This window comes from Trachurus trachurus (assembly GCF_905171665.1).
Source record: "Trachurus trachurus genome assembly, chromosome: 5".
NCBI classification, from domain to species: Eukaryota; Metazoa; Chordata; class Actinopteri; order Carangiformes; family Carangidae; genus Trachurus; species Trachurus trachurus.
Window position 1 is genome coordinate 34,432,545 of NC_139896.1, and position 21,752 is coordinate 34,454,296.

At 39.2% G+C, this 21,752-nt stretch overlaps 1 protein-coding gene across 1 annotated transcript; it reads left to right on the top strand.

Moving 5' to 3' along the window:
- The first annotated feature begins 200 nt into the window (after positions 1 to 200).
- On the top strand, positions 201 to 20,668 carry gls2b (glutaminase 2b (liver, mitochondrial)). The gene is made up of 18 exons (XM_083971729.1): positions 201 to 533; positions 1,431 to 1,530; positions 2,559 to 2,677; positions 5,572 to 5,701; positions 6,914 to 6,993; positions 7,332 to 7,495; positions 8,438 to 8,496; positions 9,391 to 9,423; positions 9,508 to 9,566; positions 9,708 to 9,774; positions 10,263 to 10,313; positions 10,435 to 10,611; positions 11,013 to 11,144; positions 13,561 to 13,653; positions 13,734 to 13,795; positions 15,906 to 15,982; positions 18,166 to 18,229; positions 18,567 to 20,668. The coding sequence occupies exons 1-18, from the start codon at positions 358 to 360 to the stop codon at positions 18,721 to 18,723; spliced, it is 1,800 nt and encodes a 599-aa protein (XP_083827855.1). The 5' UTR covers positions 201 to 357; the 3' UTR covers positions 18,724 to 20,668.
- The last annotated feature ends 1,084 nt before the right edge of the window (positions 20,669 to 21,752 follow it).

Genomic DNA, 21,752 nt, shown 5'->3' on the forward strand with positions numbered 1-21,752 from the left:
CTTATTAATAATTATTTGTGAAATATATTATTTTGATGTTAAGTTGTGGAACTATCTGGTGTAGAAAGAAATATATAAGTTACTAAATATCCAATATCAACTGATGTTTTGAATGATACGAGCACTCCGTTAAACAACATGAACACTGTCATCGTGGGGAAGCAATAAGCTCCTGGCAAATTGTTGAACTTCCTATGACACGTGAAGGCAGCAAAACTTCAGCTCTGTGGAAAGTCGGTGACCTCGCAGAGCCACCACGGCTGAACGGGTTTTTAAAAGTGAAGGGAAAACACAGTCCGCACAGTCAGTGTTATCTACTGTCTGTCAGTCCCAGCATAGAGCCGGGCTGAGGCAGCCATGCACTGTCTGAGAGCGCTGCGTCTGTCTCACTGTGTCCAACAAGTCGTCAAAAACACAGATGCGACGAAGAAGGTTTTCATCATCCAGCCAGCAGCAGCGTGTTGTCTGAGCTCCGAGTCAACAGCCGCGTCCCAGCGACGACACACGCACTTGGATCATTCCCATGTCAAAAAGTAAGTATCTCTACAGTGTGACACACAACGTGGCAATGTGGATTCACGCCTCCATACATTTTACCTGAGCCATGTTGTAAGAATAACGTTTTCATTAGGCTACATGTTAACCAATGTGTTTCCTGAAGAATTTCTCACTAGCTCAGAAATTCAGTAGGCTACTGTGTTGTACTATAGCCTATACACACATGGAGTAGCCTATATAAACATATATAGCAGAGAAATAATAAGTTCATATCTCCAACATCTCCTAGTGGTCTTATCAGCAAGTTAACATGTAGACAACCAGCTCTATGATATGAGTGTTAATACAGTGGAGCTTCAGTAGTAGGAGGGCTCCTGTTACTGTAGGTGCACCTGTCAAAAAAAATCCAAACAACACATGGCAGTCACACACACACACACACACACACACACACACACACACACACACACACACACACACACACACACACACACACACACACACACACACACACACACGCTGTGTCATTACTAGCTTCAAAAATAGGCTTGATGCACAGCTCCACTACTTCCTGAACTTAAACAAGCTCCTTTATTTCCTGTCTTACATTATTGGACAAACTGAGGTGTGTCTGACTCTGACCTCAGTAGTCACAACAATGGTCAGACACCTGGATTAATCAGTTTGTCCAATAGTGTAAGACAGGACATACAAGAGCTTGTTTAAGTTCAGGGAGTAGTGCATAAAGCCTATACATCAACTGTGCCTTTTTTGTTCCTTTTTGTGTAGGTAAGAATCTAATGGTGGCATGTCAGCTGTTTCTTGTAGGCTATAATGCACTGGTGGAACTAGATTGTAAAATAAGTTAGCTTATGTATGAGTTTCTTTAATATGAATTTGGTGTGATATTTTGTTTTGTGTCACTTCACCAGGAATGTGCTTCCCAAGCCTCCCAGCTCTGGAGTGGAGGACATGCTCTTCTACACCATCACAGACGGAAAGGAGCAAGTTCCCATCTCATACTTTACTTCAGTAGGTGGATGAAAACACACTGGGTAGACTGAGTATGATTGTGACATTTTTTGAACAGATATTGCAAAAAAACACAAAAAAAAACTATATAGCCTACTGAAAATAAGTGATTTTTCATATGCTGTTTACTGATTAATATCATTTATTATTTGTTTATTTGTTCCACAATCAGGTAATAAACATGAGGTGCAGTTTTACGTTTTTTACGGAGACGGTACCATGGTACAGTTGAGACACCTATTGAAACCCATTGATGATGACTGAACATCACTTGTAAATGCAATAAACATTTTTTTTAAGACAATTTGACAAGATATTTCAATATAAATTCATATCTCTTTATAAAAAAACAATGGAATATTATTGTATCATTAATATACATATTATTTTATTATAATTATATAACATAAAATTATAATATTAATAGTATATATTAATATAACACTGTTCAGGTTTCATAAATATTAGTTGTTTTTTTTTCATTTTGTTTGTTTTTTTGGTCTTATTATGACTTATAACATGTTATCGTTAGCCTACACTGCACATGATGTGATGTACAGTAATAGAACTCTATCAGGGTACAGTTAAGACATTGTGTCTCAACTATACCCCGCTGACCACTTTGTGTATTTCTCTAGATTGTGCAGTGTCCTCACATGCTAGGATAGCATGAAATATGTGAGTTTTTAGGGCACAAAATAACGTTCGCAATGATGTAAGTTATGTTTGATGGTCACAAAAGGATAATAAGCTATTCATTGTGGAAGGAAGGGACATGGTAAAGTGAAATTCTTACCTTAGTAAACAGACTTTTGCTGATATCTTTGGACTGGAGATGCTAAAACTCTTCAAATTTCCCACAACCGAAGAGGATGCTAATATGCATGTGCTGAGTAAAAATGGTGGCTCAGCCTTGCAGCGTGGGCAAGACATTAAGGGTGTTTCAACTGTACACATGTCTCAACTATACTCACTTCACCCTGCTGCTTATGTACACATTGCATAGCTATAGTTTCCACTATTTACAGGCCCTGAGGAGAACTGGCCTTCATCCGTCTGACCCTCGTCTGAAGGACTGCATGGAGAAGCTCAGACAGGCTGTGAAGAAGTCTGCCGAGGTGATGATGGACAGAGACCTTTTCCACAGGCAAGTCAAAAGTGCGTAGGAATGACTTGACTTCATAAATTCAGTGGATTTCATCTTGACCGAAGACACAAACACAGATATGAGAATTTTTTTCACTCTTTGTTCAAAAAAGTTGATGCGTCACAGTTGGAAAAGCACAGGTGTTAATAATAAAGTTAATTATGGTTGAATTAATTCAGCTGCTCCAGACACCATACATATAGGTTATTATTCCGTCTACATACGTTCCAGTTAGAATAACACAGTAATTTGTAGGGGTGGGAGAAAAAATCGATTCACATAAATATTGCAATATCTTTTTTGATGATTTTTAAATCGATTTTTTTTTTCAAAAATCGATTGTTTTTTTTTGTTTTTTTTGTTTTGTTTTGTTTTTAAATATTGTGCAATGTGCATTTGTTAGCCTTTTTTACATACAGAGAGTACAGGTTTTGAAAAGGGTTTAAGTTCACAGTATTTGTGTGCAGATAAATGTTAAAAATGCAGACTAAAAATCGAGAGAATCGGCAATATCTTAGAATCGCAATTTAAATCGAATCGCCATCCAAAAAATCGTAGAAGAATCGAATCGGGAGAAAAGCATATCGTCCCAGCCCTAGTAATTTGTGATCTATTAAGAACTTCCATTGAACTTCACCCATAGTTCAGAGGGAGGAAGCAGTGTGTCTATACTGTGCCTGCTTATCCTTTTAACAGCCGATGCTTCTATCACCATAAACCAAATGTTACACAGCTCCATTGTGTTAGGTTGATGTACAGCCAGTATCTCCAGACTTCACAGGTGAACTGTATGTGAGTACAGAGTGCAGCCCTTTAATTAGCTCTGAGCCCGGTGGCTGCTGCAGAGATGTCAAAGCTCTGTTTGTGGTCTGTCTACTACTTCTCTGTCTTTTTCCTGAGGGACAGTAGACACTACCTTCAGTGCAAAACATGGGCCAGAAGTCAACTCCCAAATACATATGTGGTGTGGTTGTATGTCTTTAGCATCTTTGTGTCAATTCCGAAAAATATATTCATACACACACACACATACACACAGAATATTGAATGACCAAGAAAAAAATTGGAGAACCGTAAAGACAATGAGAACAGGTACAGACTGCACTGAGGAAACATTGAGGACTGAGTGGTAAAGATGAAGTCGTTTTGAAAAATTTGTAGAACAAGAAATAAAAGGTAGAATATTAATAATCAAAAAAAGTAGGGTAAGTAAATTAGCAATAAATACATATATGAAGACACAATAGTAAAGGTAAAATGATAAAATGAGTGGAGATATTTGGAAGTGAGCAAAAGCACAAAGAAAAGCAATACAGAAAATGGTCAGAGAATTGAATGGCATACCAGTAAAACATCTTAGAATATAGTTAAGCAGAACGATAAATAAAAGAAAAATCAATTAAAAGCAAGACTAGAAGGCAGGTTGTGAGTTTATGAATAGATTTAACATAAATATAGTAACTCAGTCACATAGTTTCATGGATGTTGCAGTTTTCCCACTTTAGTGTCTGTCTCTGAGAGTTTTGCTTCTCTACATTCCCCCTCAAACTTGACCAGCACCTCAGCACTGGCTCTGTCATGGTGTTTTATTTTCCATTCACCAGCCAGTGCAGGCATGAGACCAAACTATTTTTAGTCTGACCTTCCGACGGCAATCCAGTGTAATGAAGGATTTTGTTGTAAGTGACTTGCTGCATGGTTGTGTGTCTGCCAGTGCCTCCTTTGTCTTGCCTTTTTTTATTCCCTTGTCTTCCACACAGTTCACCTCACTAATTAGGAGAATTTGACATCTGACTTTTATACACAAGATAAAGACTGTGGAGGGATTTAGAATCACAAGTGACTCACATAATATTGCAAACACATTTATAATCGAATGCAGTTTAATACTTTGTGGATGCCAGTGTGTGTGTGTGTGTGTGAAGTCTGTAAAGCTTAGTGTTTGCTGAGATTGTGACTGAAATGTAATCATCCAATTGTATTGTCTTTTAGATGAGCTGTGTTTGTGGTGGATTTTTATTAGATTGCATGAAACTACAAAATGCTAAAGCAGTTTTAACCCCAACCCACCCACAATGTCTATGGTATTTTCACTGGCACAGAGCAATGCAAAGAATGATGCAAGTGTCTTAACTAGTTTCAGACTGTTGCAGTTGTCACTTTACCATCCAACAGCCTTGTACTTTAAAAAGCAAACACACTAGTGATCTAGGGGGCGTCATGGTGGTGTGGGTCTTAAAATGAGGTGTTGACAGACGCATTGTTGGTGCATTGCTATGTCGAGGAAAGTGATGGACAGTTAAAACCTGCTGGTATTTCACTGTTATTTAAAGGGCTCATTTTAAAGAGAGTAATGGATAGGTGCACAACGCGTTTCAGAGACATTTAAAAGGTAAAGACAGCGACAATAAAAAATGTGTAAAGATATAGGCCTATAACAAAATATATATAAATATATACTGCAACAAGAAGCATGTTTTCTTGTCCCTGTGATCTCAGTTGATTGATACATGGCCTAAACAAGTCATTCAGCGCTTCAGATAAAGCACACACAGCCATAAACTGGGCTTCATGTTGTGAAATAATACTTTAAATCGATGAATCTAAACCTGTCAGTGGCCTGTGGTGTAAAAAGCAACAGTGTTATGTAGCGTGTGTTGGGACATGTCAGCTTTATTTACTGTCAGGCTGATGAACGCGAAGGCCTGTTTCTCAGAGTGATAATGTGGCAGCTGGCAGCTGCTCCCCACTCACACTGAGACCTGCAGACGCACACACACACACAAACACACACACATGCAGACTACATACTATGTCACTGCAACATCCAGTAAAACGTGTCATTTTCAGTAAGTGCTCTCAAGTAACTCTGCATTATGTGGGTTTTTCTGTAGATGTGTTGGTGGAAACGTTGTCCTATTGATCCAGGCCTTCAGGAAGAAATTTATCATCCCTGAGTTTGATGTGTTTGCAGAAAAAATAAATAAAATCTACGACAGAGTGGAAAACCAAAGTGATGGGAAGGTTGGTATTTATTATCTCTTTGTTCCTTAGAAATGGAACAACAGAATTTCAAGGTCTCTTGTGTTGAGGGAATATATTATATTGTATATATTGTAGAACAATCTAGGTTAAAGGAGTCATCACCTGGAAATTGCATTTTTCCTTGTTAAAACATGTATATTGGTGTTGGACCTCAGTGGAAACTTGGCTGAAAATCTGGAGTTTGAAAGTGGCTGAGTTTTTTGGTTTGGGCTCTTTGTTTAAGCCAGAGTAGCTCATGAGGCAGCACACCGCTAATTACCAGATTTTGACTCTGCTCCTGTGTTGACGTCACCACAGGAGCCTGCTTTCATAAACCAACCTCTCTTCCACCACCCCGACTTCCGCGGCGCCACCATTACTTGTTGTTTTATTTCCCACTGTAGCGCTGTTATTTCGTCACTTTATTAAGTTTTAATGTAAGAAAGTAAGGGTTTAGATCCCCAATGTGCGGTTAGTTTATCCAAATGACGGCTGTTTAGAAGTTTGCTCTGACGTTGGGAGAAGTGAATCTCCACCAGAGAAGCAGCTCCTCAGCAACCCGTCTGCAGAGCTCGTTGGCCGGCCAAACTACGTCGTCATGCCTGGGGAGGAAACGATCTCTGAACTTACCCGCAGGTTTGTAAACGTTTACTGCCGGCTGGTTAAATTATTTTTAGGAGATAAATGTTGGTCTCATTGATGAAATCTAACAATTACGTTACGCATCAATAATGTTTTACAATGAACCGATTAAATGTTGTTTTATTTTATTAAGTTATATAACATGGTTACGGTACACGACAGAGAGCAGCATAGTAGCCTAGGCGGTTTCACCAGCCACCATTCCGGCTCTGTCCTTCCTGCGTCCAATCAATGCGCGCCTCATTACATATTAATACAATGAACATCCGGACATCAAAACCTCGCACTTACTCTCACGAGAGAAAGTTGCCATATGAAAAAGTGTGTTTTTTAAAAAAAAATTCTAATAACTTTTAAGAATTGAAGAATTCAAGAGGACTGGATACGTAAAAAAAGGGGTGATGACTCCTTTAAGGTCTAACAGAAACTGCAGATTGTGGTGTGACTGTCACAGTTCTCTGACTGTTCGAACATCTCATCTGCTGCAGTGCTTCAGCTCTGACACTCACTCCTCAATCTAAAATTGTGCGATCTGTGATCTGTGAACTGTTGTGTGTATCTTGGCCCCAGGTTGCTGACTACATCCCCCAACTGGCGAAGTTTAGCCCAAAACTGTGGGGCATGTCTTTGTGTACCGTGGATGGCCAGAGGTAAGAGGGCCCAAAGTTACCCACCACAGAGTAGCAGTTATGGAGCTTATGATTCTTCCTTTGTAGATGTGTAGTTTTCCATGGAGTCGTCATTGATCCTTATGTTTAAATTTCCCTTCTTCTAAACACTTTTTGATTTTGGCTTAAAAGTTGATTCAATTTAAATGATGCTGAGAAACAGTGTTATATGACAAAAAGCTCATAGCTGCTATGACTTAATCATGCATCATATCATATCATCATATTGATATTATATTGATGTGCGGCTCTTAATGAGACTCATATTTTCCTGATCCTTTGCTCCTTTAATGTTGATGCTTGGGTCTTTCCTCCTCCAGGCACTCAGTAGGTGACACCAAGCAGCCGTTCTGCCTGCAGTCCTGTGTGAAGCCCCTGCAGTACGCCATCGCAGTTCATGAGGCGGGAACAGAGCATGTTCACCGTTATGTCGGCATGGAGCCCAGCGGACTCAAGTTCAACATGCTCTCACTTGATGATGAGGGTGAGTAAGGTCTCGGCACTGTGCTGATGGATGCTAAAAGCTAACATCGCCCTGGAGCCAGTGTGAGGAAATCACAAACTGACAAGAGAAAGAAATATGTAAGATGTGGGTCGATACGTTTGTCTGCACTGCCAGATCATTTACTTGCTCTTAGTTTCCTTTACTTACTGCAGCTCTCCCTGGGTGCATTATGTCGTCCTCCCCATCTGAAATGTATCTTTTCTTTTTGACAGTTTTTGTTGTTGTGGTTTTCGGAGCCATGGTCAAACAGAACTGTTAATTTCTCTTTCTATAATAATTTTAAAGGACATCTCTCTTATTAGAGGAAAAGCAAACACTAACGAAAGCTCCAGCACCATCATAGTTAAAACCCTTTAGTCAGATTAATATTCATGAAACATTTGCTGGCTTCTCGTTCCTAAATTCCAGGATATGTTTCTAGTTTTTCTGATCATGAGGTTTTTAGACAGACAAACAAAATTACCTGAAAATGTCGCCTTGGTATCAATGACATTGTGATGGACATTTTTTTGCAATTTAAAAAACAATTCATCCACCAAACAATGCTTTGATAATTATAAGAGATTTGTTCTGACTAAGAAATTGAACTGCAGCATTTTCAGAGGAGATTTGTTACTACTGCTTTTCAATACATACATTATTAGCATTGATTGTGTATTATAATTCTTTTTTAATGTGTTGATGGGTCTGCCCCTCAGTATGTTCACATCACGTTTCATTATCTGTGAATTTATCTCTATTTTTTAGCATCTGCTTTGGCCGTTTCATGTTGTCTGATGTTGTATGTAGAAGACACAGAGGATGAGCTGATCGAAAGCTGAAAGAAAATAAAGTTTCCTGTTTTCTCAGCTTTCATTCAGGACAGAGCTTCTCATTAACGTTGTTCTTTATCTTGTCACCCCCACCCCCCACCCCCCCCAGATAAGCCCCACAACCCAATGGTCAACGCTGGAGCCATAGTGATCAGCTCTCTTATCAAGGTAAACAGATGTGTGGTAGTTGAGTCAGCATGTATAGTACAGTAAATCACTCTCCTTTTAGTAAAAGTCACTGACACAGAACATTTTACTGACCCTTACTGTACTTGTACTTTGGACTGTGTGCAGCTACTTTACATTGAGTCTCCTATTTTTATTTTCAAAATAAAAAAAGATTGTGGTTAGTTATGTCATTTGCCAAAAGTTTGAAAAATTCTGAAATATATATTTATGCAAAATAATTCATTGTATCAGTGGCAGACTTTATGCCATCTGTCCAAAAATGTTAAATGAGAACATGGCCAGAAGTTAAAACTGTTTTTTTTTTTTTCTTTTTTGGAAATACAACATCTTAAAATAATGAACCCCATTTAGTCCTGTAATGTGCAGCATGTTTTAGTCTGAAGCCTGCAGGCCGCTGATCGAGTCTGTTGTACAATGATGATCTGTATGACAAAGCCTGGGGAAATGTCATAAAGCAGTAGTGGCAAGTGATTTATTAACTAACATAACCTAACATATGGTAGTTTTTGAGAAATTGTATGTCATCCAATGAATATGACTGCTTGTTGGCACATTTAAGGTGGTCTTACAGATTCAAACTAGAAAGAAATGGATCAGAAGGATCTTTTCTGCAGTTGTCTATATTCCTGTTGTTCCCTGAACTCTACCTGATCCCTCTGGTCTATGATCGCTGCCTATCTGTACTCTCTCTGTACCAGCTGATAATAGGGTGTTAAATTACACAATCAGCGATATATTCATGTATTGTTTTACCCAGTGTAATCAGTCATACCAAAGTCATGTTTAGTGTCCATGAATGTGTGAACCAATGAGTGTACCAATTACAATCAGCATATTTTTTACACAGATAAATGATTCTCACTATGTTTTCAGCCTCATTCGAATAAGGCAGAGAAGTTTGACTATGTAAGTATCATGGATATCAAGCTATGACATGATAATCTGAGTGGGCACTGCAGAGCACATAAACACCTGTCTCTATGTGCCAAGGTTATGGAGTTTGTGAAAAGGATGGCGGGCCGAGAATACGTCGGATTCAGCAACGCCACGTGAGATGAATATTTTAGAGATGATTTATCATTAGGTTTAACTCACTTAACTTCTAAGACAGTGTTGGGCAGATTGCCTCTTCACTGGCCTATTGCATTATTGATGCTTCAGTATTGACCCCTTCTGCCTATCTGTCTCAGGTTCCAGTCAGAAAAAGAAACAGGAGACAGAAATTTTGCCATTGGATACTACATGAAAGAGAAGAAGGTCAGTGATAGAACATTTTCTCGCTACACTGAAATATGTAGGATTATAAATCCCTATAACTTTCTATTGTATCTGTCTTAGAGAAAGCCCCATGTATACATACCAGCTGAGTGTTGTGCATTCACATGTATGTTTTCACAACATGCTCAGAGCGGTTACATGAGTTCATATTTGGGGAAAGAATCAACCTCCAGTCCATCTTTGCAACTGAAGTTAGTTTGCTCATACAATCATCATTGATGTCAACTAAAACTACTTTACTGCAACCTCTCCACACACCCACAGCCCTCCATGCGCCACCAATAACCTTTTGCCACAGGGGGTTGTGTGTGTGTCCAATAGCCTCAATCAAACTGATCTCATTTGAGGGGCCAGAGCCTTAAGAATTGCCCGAGATGTTTTTGATTTTCTGGTTGAGAAATCATGTGCATTGTTAGCCAGCATATGTTAGTCAATCATAGTCATGGTGATTGTATTTCATCCACCAGTGTTTTCCACCGGGAGCAGAGATGATTGATGCCTTAGACTTCTACTTCCAGGTAACCCTCTCTGTCATGAGCAGAACATTTCATAAAGAATCTATTATGTTCTTTTTGATCCTGATATCAATACAGCTGAAAAAAAATGTCAATCTTAAACCTTGCCTGTGTCCGCTCTCAGCTTTGTTCCATCGAGGTGACCTGTGAGTCAGGGAGCATCATGGCCGCCACTTTGGCCAACGGAGGGATTTGTCCAATCACAGGCGAGCGCGTCCTGAGCGCTGAGGCAGTGAGAAACACTTTGAGTCTCATGCACTCTTGTGGCATGTATGACTTTTCTGGCCAGATGGCTTTTCATGTAAGTAACAGTGTTTCATGTAAGCGAATAGTTGGGTCGCCTGAAATTCAAATGGGGTCGCCTGAAATGTCCAGTAAAATAAATTACTGATAATTTTTTTTTTTTTTAATTATGATTAAAAACACCACACACAATCTTAAACAACTGTATTCCATACAATACTTTCACTTTCTCTAATATAAATCAAGTTCAAATAAAATGCAGCATATAAAAATATCTGAGCTGGCACATCTTGATTGACGGGGTCGCCAGAAATTTGTGATGTCAAAATGGGGTCACGAGACAAAAAAGTTTGGGAACCGCTGAAATATAGTATCACATCACCTCTCTTACACAAGAGCAATCTCGTTGTTGCAGTTTGCGGTGAAGGAAATGTCTCATCTTCTTGTCTCACCTCTCAGGTTGGCTTGCCGGCCAAATCTGGCGTCTCCGGTGCAGTGCTGCTTGTGATCCCCAACGTCATGGGAGTGATGTGTTGGTCTCCACCACTGGACAGGGTTGGAAACAGTGTCCGGGGAATCCACTTCTGTCAGGCAAGAACAAGACATACACTTTGCCTGCTGTGTCTTTGCATTTAGACTGTCTCTTTTAAGGAGGGAGATTTATGTCAAAGAATATTTAATGGGATTATAGCATCAAATGGTCTCTGATGGATCACTGTCTGCCCCTGCATTTCTATTCATCTGAGCACTAGGTGGAGCTGAAGTGACATTGGAAGGACAGTAGGAAATGGACTGTGTTAACGTAGGGCTTTTCTAGTCTTATCGGCTTTACAATGGAGGCCACGCTCACATTCGTACAGCTTTTCCCTTCACACACAGGAGCCAGGAATCAAACCACTGACCTCCAAAGTATTGGATGATCCTGAACAATATACCAAAGCCAAACATATGAAAATTTAGATTCAAACCATCAATCACCACACATCTGTTTTACAGAGAAAATAATGTGAAGAAGATTTAACCCTTTGATGCACAACATATGCACACCCCCTCTAATGTGCAACATGGGTCTAAAATGACCCGCATTCATTTTCCATGTGAATTCATGCTGGGTGAGTGTTTCTTTGTGGTATCTTTTAAAATCAATATATTTTATGATTGAATCCTCCAAGTATCATTTGAATATCTTGTTTTTAATTAGTACAGGGTGTTGTTTCCATTTTTACTTTCTTATTTTATGAACAAACAGACAAAAAGTCTCAGAGAGTGGACCAGTTAGCTAGCTAGCAGTTGACATTTCTACATTCTACTGTATTAGTTAACTACAGTAGAACATGTCACCAGCTAGCTAGCTAGGTAGCTGTTGACATGTTCTAGCTGGTGACAACAATAGAATATTATTCTATTGTTGTCACCAGCTAGAACATGTCATCATGTTAACAGTTAGCTAACTTGCTAATATTAAGCTATTTCCCTTTATGACAAGTAATGTAGCTACTTATTCAAGGTAACTAAAACCTTATCAATTATGCACAGTTATCTTTAATGAGTCATCAAATGTTTCTTTAGGTAAATTGGAATAATTGTAAAACAAGTAAATATGACTACCTATATGTGCTTAAAAAAGAACATTTACTGAAGAAAATGATAAATAGGCTACTGTGCAGTGATTTCAAAGATATAATTGAAATAGCCTACTCAGACATAATAAACTATGGCTAGCTGTTGACCACAGTAGAATATGTCAACAGAGCTATTAATGGGGGAAAATGACAAGTAATGACTAGTCATTATTGATAATCAAGGAAACAATGGTCTGTTGTTGGTATAGATAGTGAGGGAATGCTAAAATTAAAGTATTCTTGCTATACTTGTTTACTCAACTGGTCCACTCACTGAGACATTTTTGTTCATTTTTGTTCACAAGTTAGAAATGAAAAATGGAAATAATGACCCCACTAATAAAAAACAAGATATTAAATAATACTTGGAACATTCAATCATAAAATAGATAGATTTCAAAAGTTACAGCAAAGAAACTATCACTCAGCATGAAATCACATTGGAAATGAATGTGGGTCATTTTAGACCCATGTTGCGCATTAGAGGGGTAGTGATACAAAATGTGTTTTTATTTAAAAAGTGAAAAAGTAAAAAATAAAATAAGGATGTATTATGATCAAAAACAAGTTAATTGAGGAATACCTGGAATTCTATATGATGAAATAAATTTTTCGCAAAGATATAGCACAAAAAAACTCACTCGGGTCACTTTAGACCCATGTTGTGCATCAAAGGGTTAAATTAAAGCAGAAGTAAGCGATATTTTTGTGTTAATATAAGTCTTAAATAGTTATATCTTCCAACAGCAATCACTTACATAGAGTGTTTGGACCGAAACACGGGTCTGTCAGTCACTCTGCTCTGCTCTGAGCCGAGGAGAAAACTTTTCTCGTATCCTACAAGTTTTATCCAATGAGGAGAGAGAACGGCATGCAGGGCTGTGTGTGCAGCCAAGGGATGCGCGTGAATGTGGTGACGTAGGGACGAGGACGGGGGCTGCTAACTCCATCGGCTGACAAGAAGTTATGGTGCGTTCAAGGCAACTCGTGTTTTTCCGACCTGTGAAGTCGTACCAGTTCGATCTGGTACGAGTTCACGGGTCGGAAGTTACGAGTGGCCGTTATAGTGACTTTCACAGGTAAAACAGGTCGGAAAAACACGAGTGGGTTGCCTGGAACGCTACAAAGTCGTAAGTCGTGACTTGAAGCTGTAATTTACGGTTTCAAAAGCCTGCCTGGAACGCAGCATTAGCCAAAACGACCAGATCGCTTACTTCTGCTTTAAGTCTAGACTCTTTTTAACATTTCATGAATTTTGTTTGAACTTGTCCAAGTGACTTTTTGGTTTTCCATTGAATCTTTGTACTGATAAAGATCGGTGCACAAACGTTTATTGTCTGTCTCTTCTGTACATATAACTGTTACCAATTTATTTCCATCCTCAGGAGCTTGTGTCGCTCTTCAATTTCCATAATTATGACAACTTGAGGCACTTTGTGAAGAAGCAGGACCCTCGCAGACAGGATGGAGATGACAGGGTCAGTTACTTTCCCAGTTTGTTGACCGATATGTTACATTCAGTGCCTTTATCTTTAAGTTATTGTTCCTGTGTTTGCAGAACAAGTCTGTTTTCAACTTGATGTTCGCCGCCTACAGCGGAGATGTGTCAGCCCTGAGAAGGTGCATTACCTGGAGACAGGTTATTGTTTGTCTTATATAAGAAACTGTATAGATAGTCTGTGTAAAACTACTGGGGGTTAAGATCATATTTAAAAAAGACATTTCTCACTTGATGTTTTGATGATGGTGCTGGACAGTTCAGGGCAAAATCTCCCACAGGTGTTCAGTTGAGTTGAGATGCAATGACAAACCAATACAATGAAAACAAAAATATAAATGCAACACTTTTATTTTTACTCCCATTTCTCATGAGCTGAACATCTAAAACGTTTTATATGTACACAAGAGATCTATTTCTCTCAAATATTGTTCACAATCTGGCTAAATCTGTGTTCTGGGGACACACTACGCGATTTTCACAGTCGTTGCCGATTTAGAAAAGACCGAGTTCACACTTACCGACTGGCTTCAGCAGATTTTTATGACGACTGGGGATCACACACTTAACAACTCTGCCAGATGAGGGAGCACAGACTACACGATTTGTCAAACCAACTGAAGGCACCTGAACGCACCAAACTCTCGCAAAAAACTCTCGCAGGAGTGACACTTTAAGAGTGTTGTGTGTAATTTCCACAAATGCGGTTAGTTGAGTCAAAGACGGTTTAGAAAGTATATAGAGTATCTTTGGTTGAGTTAACTTGTGACTCGCTTTATTGGCGGAAGTGATTCCCCACGTGAACGTGGCTGCAAGGCAACCATGTCAACACATTTTGTGTGTAAAAGTGTAAACAAACATGGACAACATACATACTGTACACTAGCTTGCTGCTGCTGCTGCTGTTTGTGCAGCTCTCTGCTGTGAGAAATCCATTAAAAAGAAAAAACGGGTCTGGATCAAGTTGTGGAGGAGTCGACGCTGAGTTCAGGCACTGTTTCATTTATCCCGCTTCCTCTTTTTCATTGGCTGTGGGCGACGTGTTTGCGGTTGGGTCGGTGACCAGTACACACTACCAGACTGCGTCCAGAATCGGCTCAAAAAAATCAAACATATTTGAAGTGCTGCGACTGAAGTCGAGCGGTGTCTGTTCGCCTCACACACTTGTCCATTTGAGTCTGTTCCCCATCACACACTAACAGATTTCTGCGCCGACTCGCCAGGCCGACTGTCGCCAACTAGTGCCAACTGGTGCAGACTAGACCCGTAAAATCGGGCAAAAAATGGCGTAGTGTGTCCCCAGCTCTGGCAGGAACATGGAGCATGTTGCCGATCTAGAGCATCCCAAAACACACTCAATGGGTGACGTGTCTGGTGAGTATGCTGGCCATGCTGACTCATGTTTTCAGCTTCCAGGAATTGTGTACAGATCCTTGCAACATGGAGCCGTGCATCATCACGCTGCAACATGAGGTGATGGTCGTGGATGAATGGCACAACAATGGGCCTCGGTGGCAGTGGGGTTATGCAGATGAGCTTCCCTGAGACAGTTTCTGACAGTTTGTGCAGAAATTCTTTGGTTATGTAAACCGACTGTTGCAGCAGCTGTCCGGGTGGCTGGTCTCAGACCATCTTGGAGGTGAACATGCTGGATGTGGAGGTCCTGGGCTGGTGTGGTTACACGTGGTCTACGGTTGTGAGGCCAGTTGGATGTACTGCCAAATTCTCTAAAACGCCTTTGAAGACGGTTTATGGTGGAGAAATGAACATTACATTCACAGGCAACAGCTGTGGTGGACATTCCTGCAGTCAGCATGCCAACTGCATGCTCCCTCAAAACTTGTGACATCTGTGGCATTGTGCTTTGATAAAACTGCACATTTTAGAGTGACATTTTATTGTGGCCAGTCTAATGCACACCTGGCAATAATCATGCTGTCTAATCAGCATCTTGATATGCCACACCTGTGAGGTGGATGGAGAAGTGCTCACTAACACAATTTGAGAGAAATAGATCTTTTGTGTACATATAAAACGTTTTAGATCTTTGAGTTCAGCCCATGAAAAATGGGAGCAAAAACAAAAGTACAGCATTTATATTTTTGTTCAGTGTATATTGTAGATTTATATTCATATTACTCTGTGAAAAATGCTTTTCATTTGACTATATTCATATATTTTTTAATGTACTAAAAGGATAGTTGTGAACTGTTCCTTTATTTTGTCCTTCAGGTTTTCTCTCTCATCAATGGACATGGATCTAAAAGACTATGATTCTCGAACAGCACTTCATATCGCTGCAGCAGAGGGTGAGGTCTTCTTGGTCTTTTCATCTGTGGTTCTGAAATTTCATTTAACGAACAAGCTACATTTAATTAGTGTCAGCGGAAAACCATAAAACAGTCAGGTACCGAATCTGTGGCATCAAAGGGCAAAAAATATGCAATATAGTACAAATAGTGTTTGTCCCACACTCTTAAAGGTCAAAGGAAACCTTCAAAATCTGAAAACTCCAATTAAACTGCAATAAACCATCCTGTTTTATACATAATCACAATCATCAAACAATTTCAAACTTCTACAATGATCTCGGTTGTTCTTGGTTGTTCTTTTTACACTCATCACTGTATCATGTATAATGCACTCAAATGGCCCACACTCAGTATAAGAAGACATAATCACTGGTTACAGTTTATTTTTAAATGTACAGTATACATTGCAATTATCCTGCTTATTTACAACAATTTTTGATTTCATATTCCACAGCATACCAATTACAGCACTCATCTCAGTACTTCTTCCTTATTCCTACACTGAACAAAACAATTGGTAAAAGAGCATTTATGTTTAAAGCGCCATCAGACTGGAATAATCTTCCTTTAAACATACACTCATTGACTTCTTTTCATAGGTTTAAATATGCCTTGTCTTCTTACCGTATTTTGAGTTAGATTGCACATGTTTCAGATGATGTTATATAACACACTGTAATTTGAATTTGCAATTATGTTATTATTATACATTTCTCTTCTATATTTGTGTTGATGTCTGTTGTCTTTGTTGTTGTACAATATGTTTGTAGATTGTTGATTGTGTTTTGTCCTTTTTTTTGGTTGTAATGTATTTTAGGACCCCCTCGAAAACGAGAGGATTCCTCTCAAGGGGTTTATCCTATTAAATAAAAGAAATTCTGAAATTCTACAAATAAAAAAAAAAAGAGAAATTCTACAGATCTATAGTCCACCCACACAACGGTGTTCTCATGTTCTGCTACCTAATTAAACCTCCTGTGGACAGTGTGAGCATACACACCTCTACAACACTTACACATTCATTCACGTGTTCATGAATTATTGATTCACCCAACTCAAACCTGAGCAGAGGTCTAATCGACCAGAACAAGTGAGAGCACCTGTGTGGGTGTGCAGGGCCGTTAACTAATGTGTTATTAAAGTTGGAGTTTGTACTTTTCAAACACATGTATTGATCCTGAGTGGTTAAACCCGACTGGAGCCACCTGACACTCTGCTCAGACATGTTCATCTTCCTGTCGGGTTGCACCTGTCTCAGCCTGTGCTCTTGATGAACTGTAATGTGTCACTCACTGTGGCTGTATAGCAACAATGATGTGGTGTGACATGTCACTTGTGGATATGATGAGAAAGTGGCGAAAAGATTGGTTGACATGGCAACCCCTTACCACACATACACACACACAAACAGACTTTAGTCATTCCGTCACTGTGTTAAAAACAAACTCTGTTTATCTTTGTTTGTATCTTCACTGTGTGATCTGTAAAAAAAGATTCTGTTGATCTGTTACTGACAGAGAAAAATGGCTGCACTTGTTAGATTATATGTTTTGACGCTCGCAGCTGTAATTAGTTTTCACTTCATTTGTTTTCATGATTAACCACAGAGGTTCAGTACCTCTGGCTCACATTATACAAGACCACTAATGAATCAGCTCACAAACCCTTACAGAGCACCATATGGTCAATTATTTGTCTTCTGCTGTGCTTTAAGTGTATTCACAGTGCAAATTTAATGCAGCACTGTAGTGACTTCTACAACAACATTTTTCAAAAACAGCCTTGTAAGCAAGTCATCTGTATACAAGATAAAACATGGAAGTAATAAGTGTTTTCTGCCAAATGAAAAAGGCAGAGCTTTGCACTCCTAAATCTGACTCTGGGTTGGATTGTGACTGGAGGCAATAAACATATATCTTATTTTTTATTTATGTAGTTCATATATTTAGCAGCTTTATTTGTCTGTCAGACATATTTTGTTCTCTCACAGTTTGTCATGCTACAGTATTAGAACAAACTTCAAATCATGAACAGCTAGCCATTTATGGGTGGTGTGAGTTTGATAGTTATGTTGCAGCTCCACAGCTATTCAAGACCAAATGTTGTTTGAGTTACCAGGAAATTGTTTGATTGCACCTGATGTGAAACTTTAACTGTCATATTTTCATGTTTATCCTCAGGCCACATCGATGTCGTGAAGTTTCTCACTGAAACTTGCAAAGTTGATCCATTTGTAGCAGACAGGTGAGAGTGACATCCCTAACATCTCTATGTCCTTAAGCTTTTATTTGGTTCACTGTTTTAATTTGATCAATGATTTTAACCAGCTTACTTAATTGTGTTTGATCATTTCTGACAAATGTTTGAATGACAAAAAAAACATTTTGCACTGCAAACTGAAGTTTTTAAAAATTCTCTCAGAGGAAGATTTATTTTAATAAAAAATTAGTAAAAAAAAAAACTTCACTTCACTGTATATTGTGAACCCATCACTGAAAACGTCTGAATCGCTAAAAATTCTCCTCTGTAATCCACCTGCTTATTTTTCTCTTCATCATGACCTTCCCTCCCTGTTGTTCAGGTGGGGGAACCTACCAGTCGATGATGCCGAGCAATTTGGACATGACGAGGTGGTGAAGGTGGTGAAAGAGTACCAGGAGGTCTTCAGGCAGCAGGAGATGCAGCGCACCGAGTCTGAGCGCTCCCCGAAGCTGGACACCATCGAAGGCATGGTGTGATTTCTAAATGGAGGCAAACAAACTGTGATATGTCAGGGTGTGAAACCTGTGAGGGTTACTCATAGGGTTTGTAGCACAAAGAAGGAGGAGGAGTGCCAAACAGAACCAAACTGATGGACCTGTCATCATCTACTCAGTGTTTTGGTTAAGGCCTCCTGTCTGAATGAAGTAACTCCACAAGAACAATGCAAATAGGATATAAATGAGGGCAAAAATACATTAAGACAATAAAAAAAGGAAAATAATGAAACAATAGAGTAATAACAATTAATTTAACAACTGTGGGTTTATGCTGCCGTGCATAAGCACTGGTGAAGTATAGTATTAACTCACACAAGTAATGTTAATCTTCTAATGACATTTATGTTCAGTTAAGTGAGGCAGAGCATTTCAGTATTGTTGAACAGGGAGTCAACAGATGGCTTCTTATAACTTACAATGGTACTTTATATTTTTGGTATTGTCTGATTTTATTTTCTCACTGTGTTGTGTTGAAAAACAAACCAAAGAATTCCCAATTTTTAAAAAAAGTCCAGTATATTTGGACGTTTTATCACAATTCTACATGATCCCAGTGAAGTAATGTGTGATTCATTGTATATATTTTGTTCCTCACCTGTATATAAGTGCAGAAATAATCCATTATAGAGAGCGTTTTAATATTTATTCACATTTTAACTCTGCATAAACATAAAATTTATAAAAGGTAAGGTAGGTAATTTATAATGAGGAATATTTTGACACTGAAGACATCCATTAAAAATGTTTTATTTATCTGCCACCCGCAGTTTCACTCTGTTATTAAATATTAAGCTACAATGACTAAATCACCTGAGGGCAGGGATGCATGATGAAGAGGCAGTCGGAGGTGGCCGTTGCCCAGCTATTTCAAATGCAAAGTGTGTTTTGTAAAGTTATTACAGGCGTTCAGCTGTGGCTAGTGCATAAAACTGAAGGAAGAGGAGTCACCACCATTCACCAACACATTTTCACAGACTGTCATATTATCTAAAGATCTAAAATGTATTATTTTTGAGAGATTAACCCCTCACTGTCCTGACAGACGAAGCTGATTGAAGCAACAAAGTTGTTCCAGCAACAATACACATTTCTTACCATCATTTTCTCTTGTGTCCACCAGGTGGCACTGTGTCCCCATCTAATAAATGTGTGAAATCTCATCTGCTGAAAGCTCAGCATCCATTGTATTGAACATACTACTTATTTCCCTGCAGGAGAGGAACACTATTGAGCAGAATAGAGCTTATATAAGACTGACCTGACATCCAGAGAGAGGCTGCTGCCACCTGAACAGCCTGTGGTCCTTCACGCTTATTTATCCTCTACCTATACTGCAGTAACAGGCAGGGACCAGAGAGCACACTTTACTGTAAGCTCAATCATTTCCTCACATTGTCTATCTGCCAGTGGCTATGACTCTTGCATGGGAAAGACATGCAGTCTACTTGATCATGTCCCAACTGGGAGCAAATGTTGATCCATTGCTTTATTGATGACGTGACAGTTTCCTAGTGCACTCAGGTTTCTCCAAAGCGTTCAATAAAAACGACCACTCCATCTCAATCACTATCTTTTTGTAATCTTAGTTCTTACAGCTCTCTGCCTTGAGGAGGGCACTATAGGATAGACTTTTTGTTGTTCTCCACAGTAGCCTAATAACAGCATTGGATCCACAGCTCAAAATAAACTAGGCCCCTTCATCACGAACCCAGACAGACAGGTCATGGAGCCAGAGTAGGAAATCAAAAGACAGATGACCTTATAGAGCTGGAAAGAAAGTGAGCCCTTCAAGCCACATTCAAATTTTAAAGCTGAAGAGAAAGAAAAAGACACAAGTCAGAGAATAAATATGAAAAATGTGGTGTTTTTTGTTGTTCAAAGGACCATTGTGTTGGACTGATGTTCAATGGGTCCATTAGTTTTGGCATCTGACAAGAATATTTTATCTGCAGTGCAGTTTGGCATTGGGTTTTTTAACAGACGTTCATGGTCCCCAGGAGATGAATCCAGGTGACTTTGTTCATTCCTCATCCCCTGTTCCCATTGGGTGTCCATGAGGTTGACATTTGTGGCTTTGACTAAAATGTCTTGACAGCTATTGGATGGATTGTCCTTTGATGTTGCGCACACACACACACATCACACACACGCACACTCGTTATTCTGAGGACAAACTGTAATTACTTGAATGTTAACCTGACCTTTACTCTGGTGCTATTATCAGGTTGAATTTTAAATTGGCAAATACCTGCACAACCAGTGGCATTCCCATCAGCCCCAGCTGTATTTTGTATTGAATTCCAATCAACCAAATGGTAAATATTATACCAGATTAACATCAGCATGTTAGCATTTGTTATTGTGATTGTATTAGTATGCAGACATTAACATTCTCCTCAGTTAGGCGCCACTGTGCCTAAGTACAGCCTCGAGCAGCTAGCATGGCTGTAGACTCTTATTAGTCTTATGAGAATGAAGTAGCTGATGTTTCATGCTGGTAGTGGAATTGTTTGGCCGATTTCTATGTGAATAATTTACAGAAACTCTGTGTTTTCTGACAGAAATTAAGATTTCCAATTACTTCCCAATTATCTTCCAAAATGGCAGGTAATCAAGCAGCAAATTTTCCAACACACAACTAAAAACTCATCAGCATTTGTCTGTTAGTTTGTTTTACCCACCCACCCTGAAACTAGACGATTTAATCATCTACACGGAGGTGTGTACAGTGATTTAGCAGAGGTTGCCCAGGGACTGAATGTGCACAAAACATTGGCAGGGAGCCGAGCTGGATGGATTTCAGGACGGCCTCTGGACAAACCTGCAGGGACCATAAGATTACCTAAGGTTATATGGCAATGTAATGCACTATTTCTTATCACAGTAGCTTTTCCCTTCATAAATATAAATATACATTTCCGAAAAACATGAAAATATTTGTTTAAAGGCCCCATGGCATGAAAAATGTGATTTTGGTTATTTTTTCGTGCTTGGGGAGGTCTCTGGGC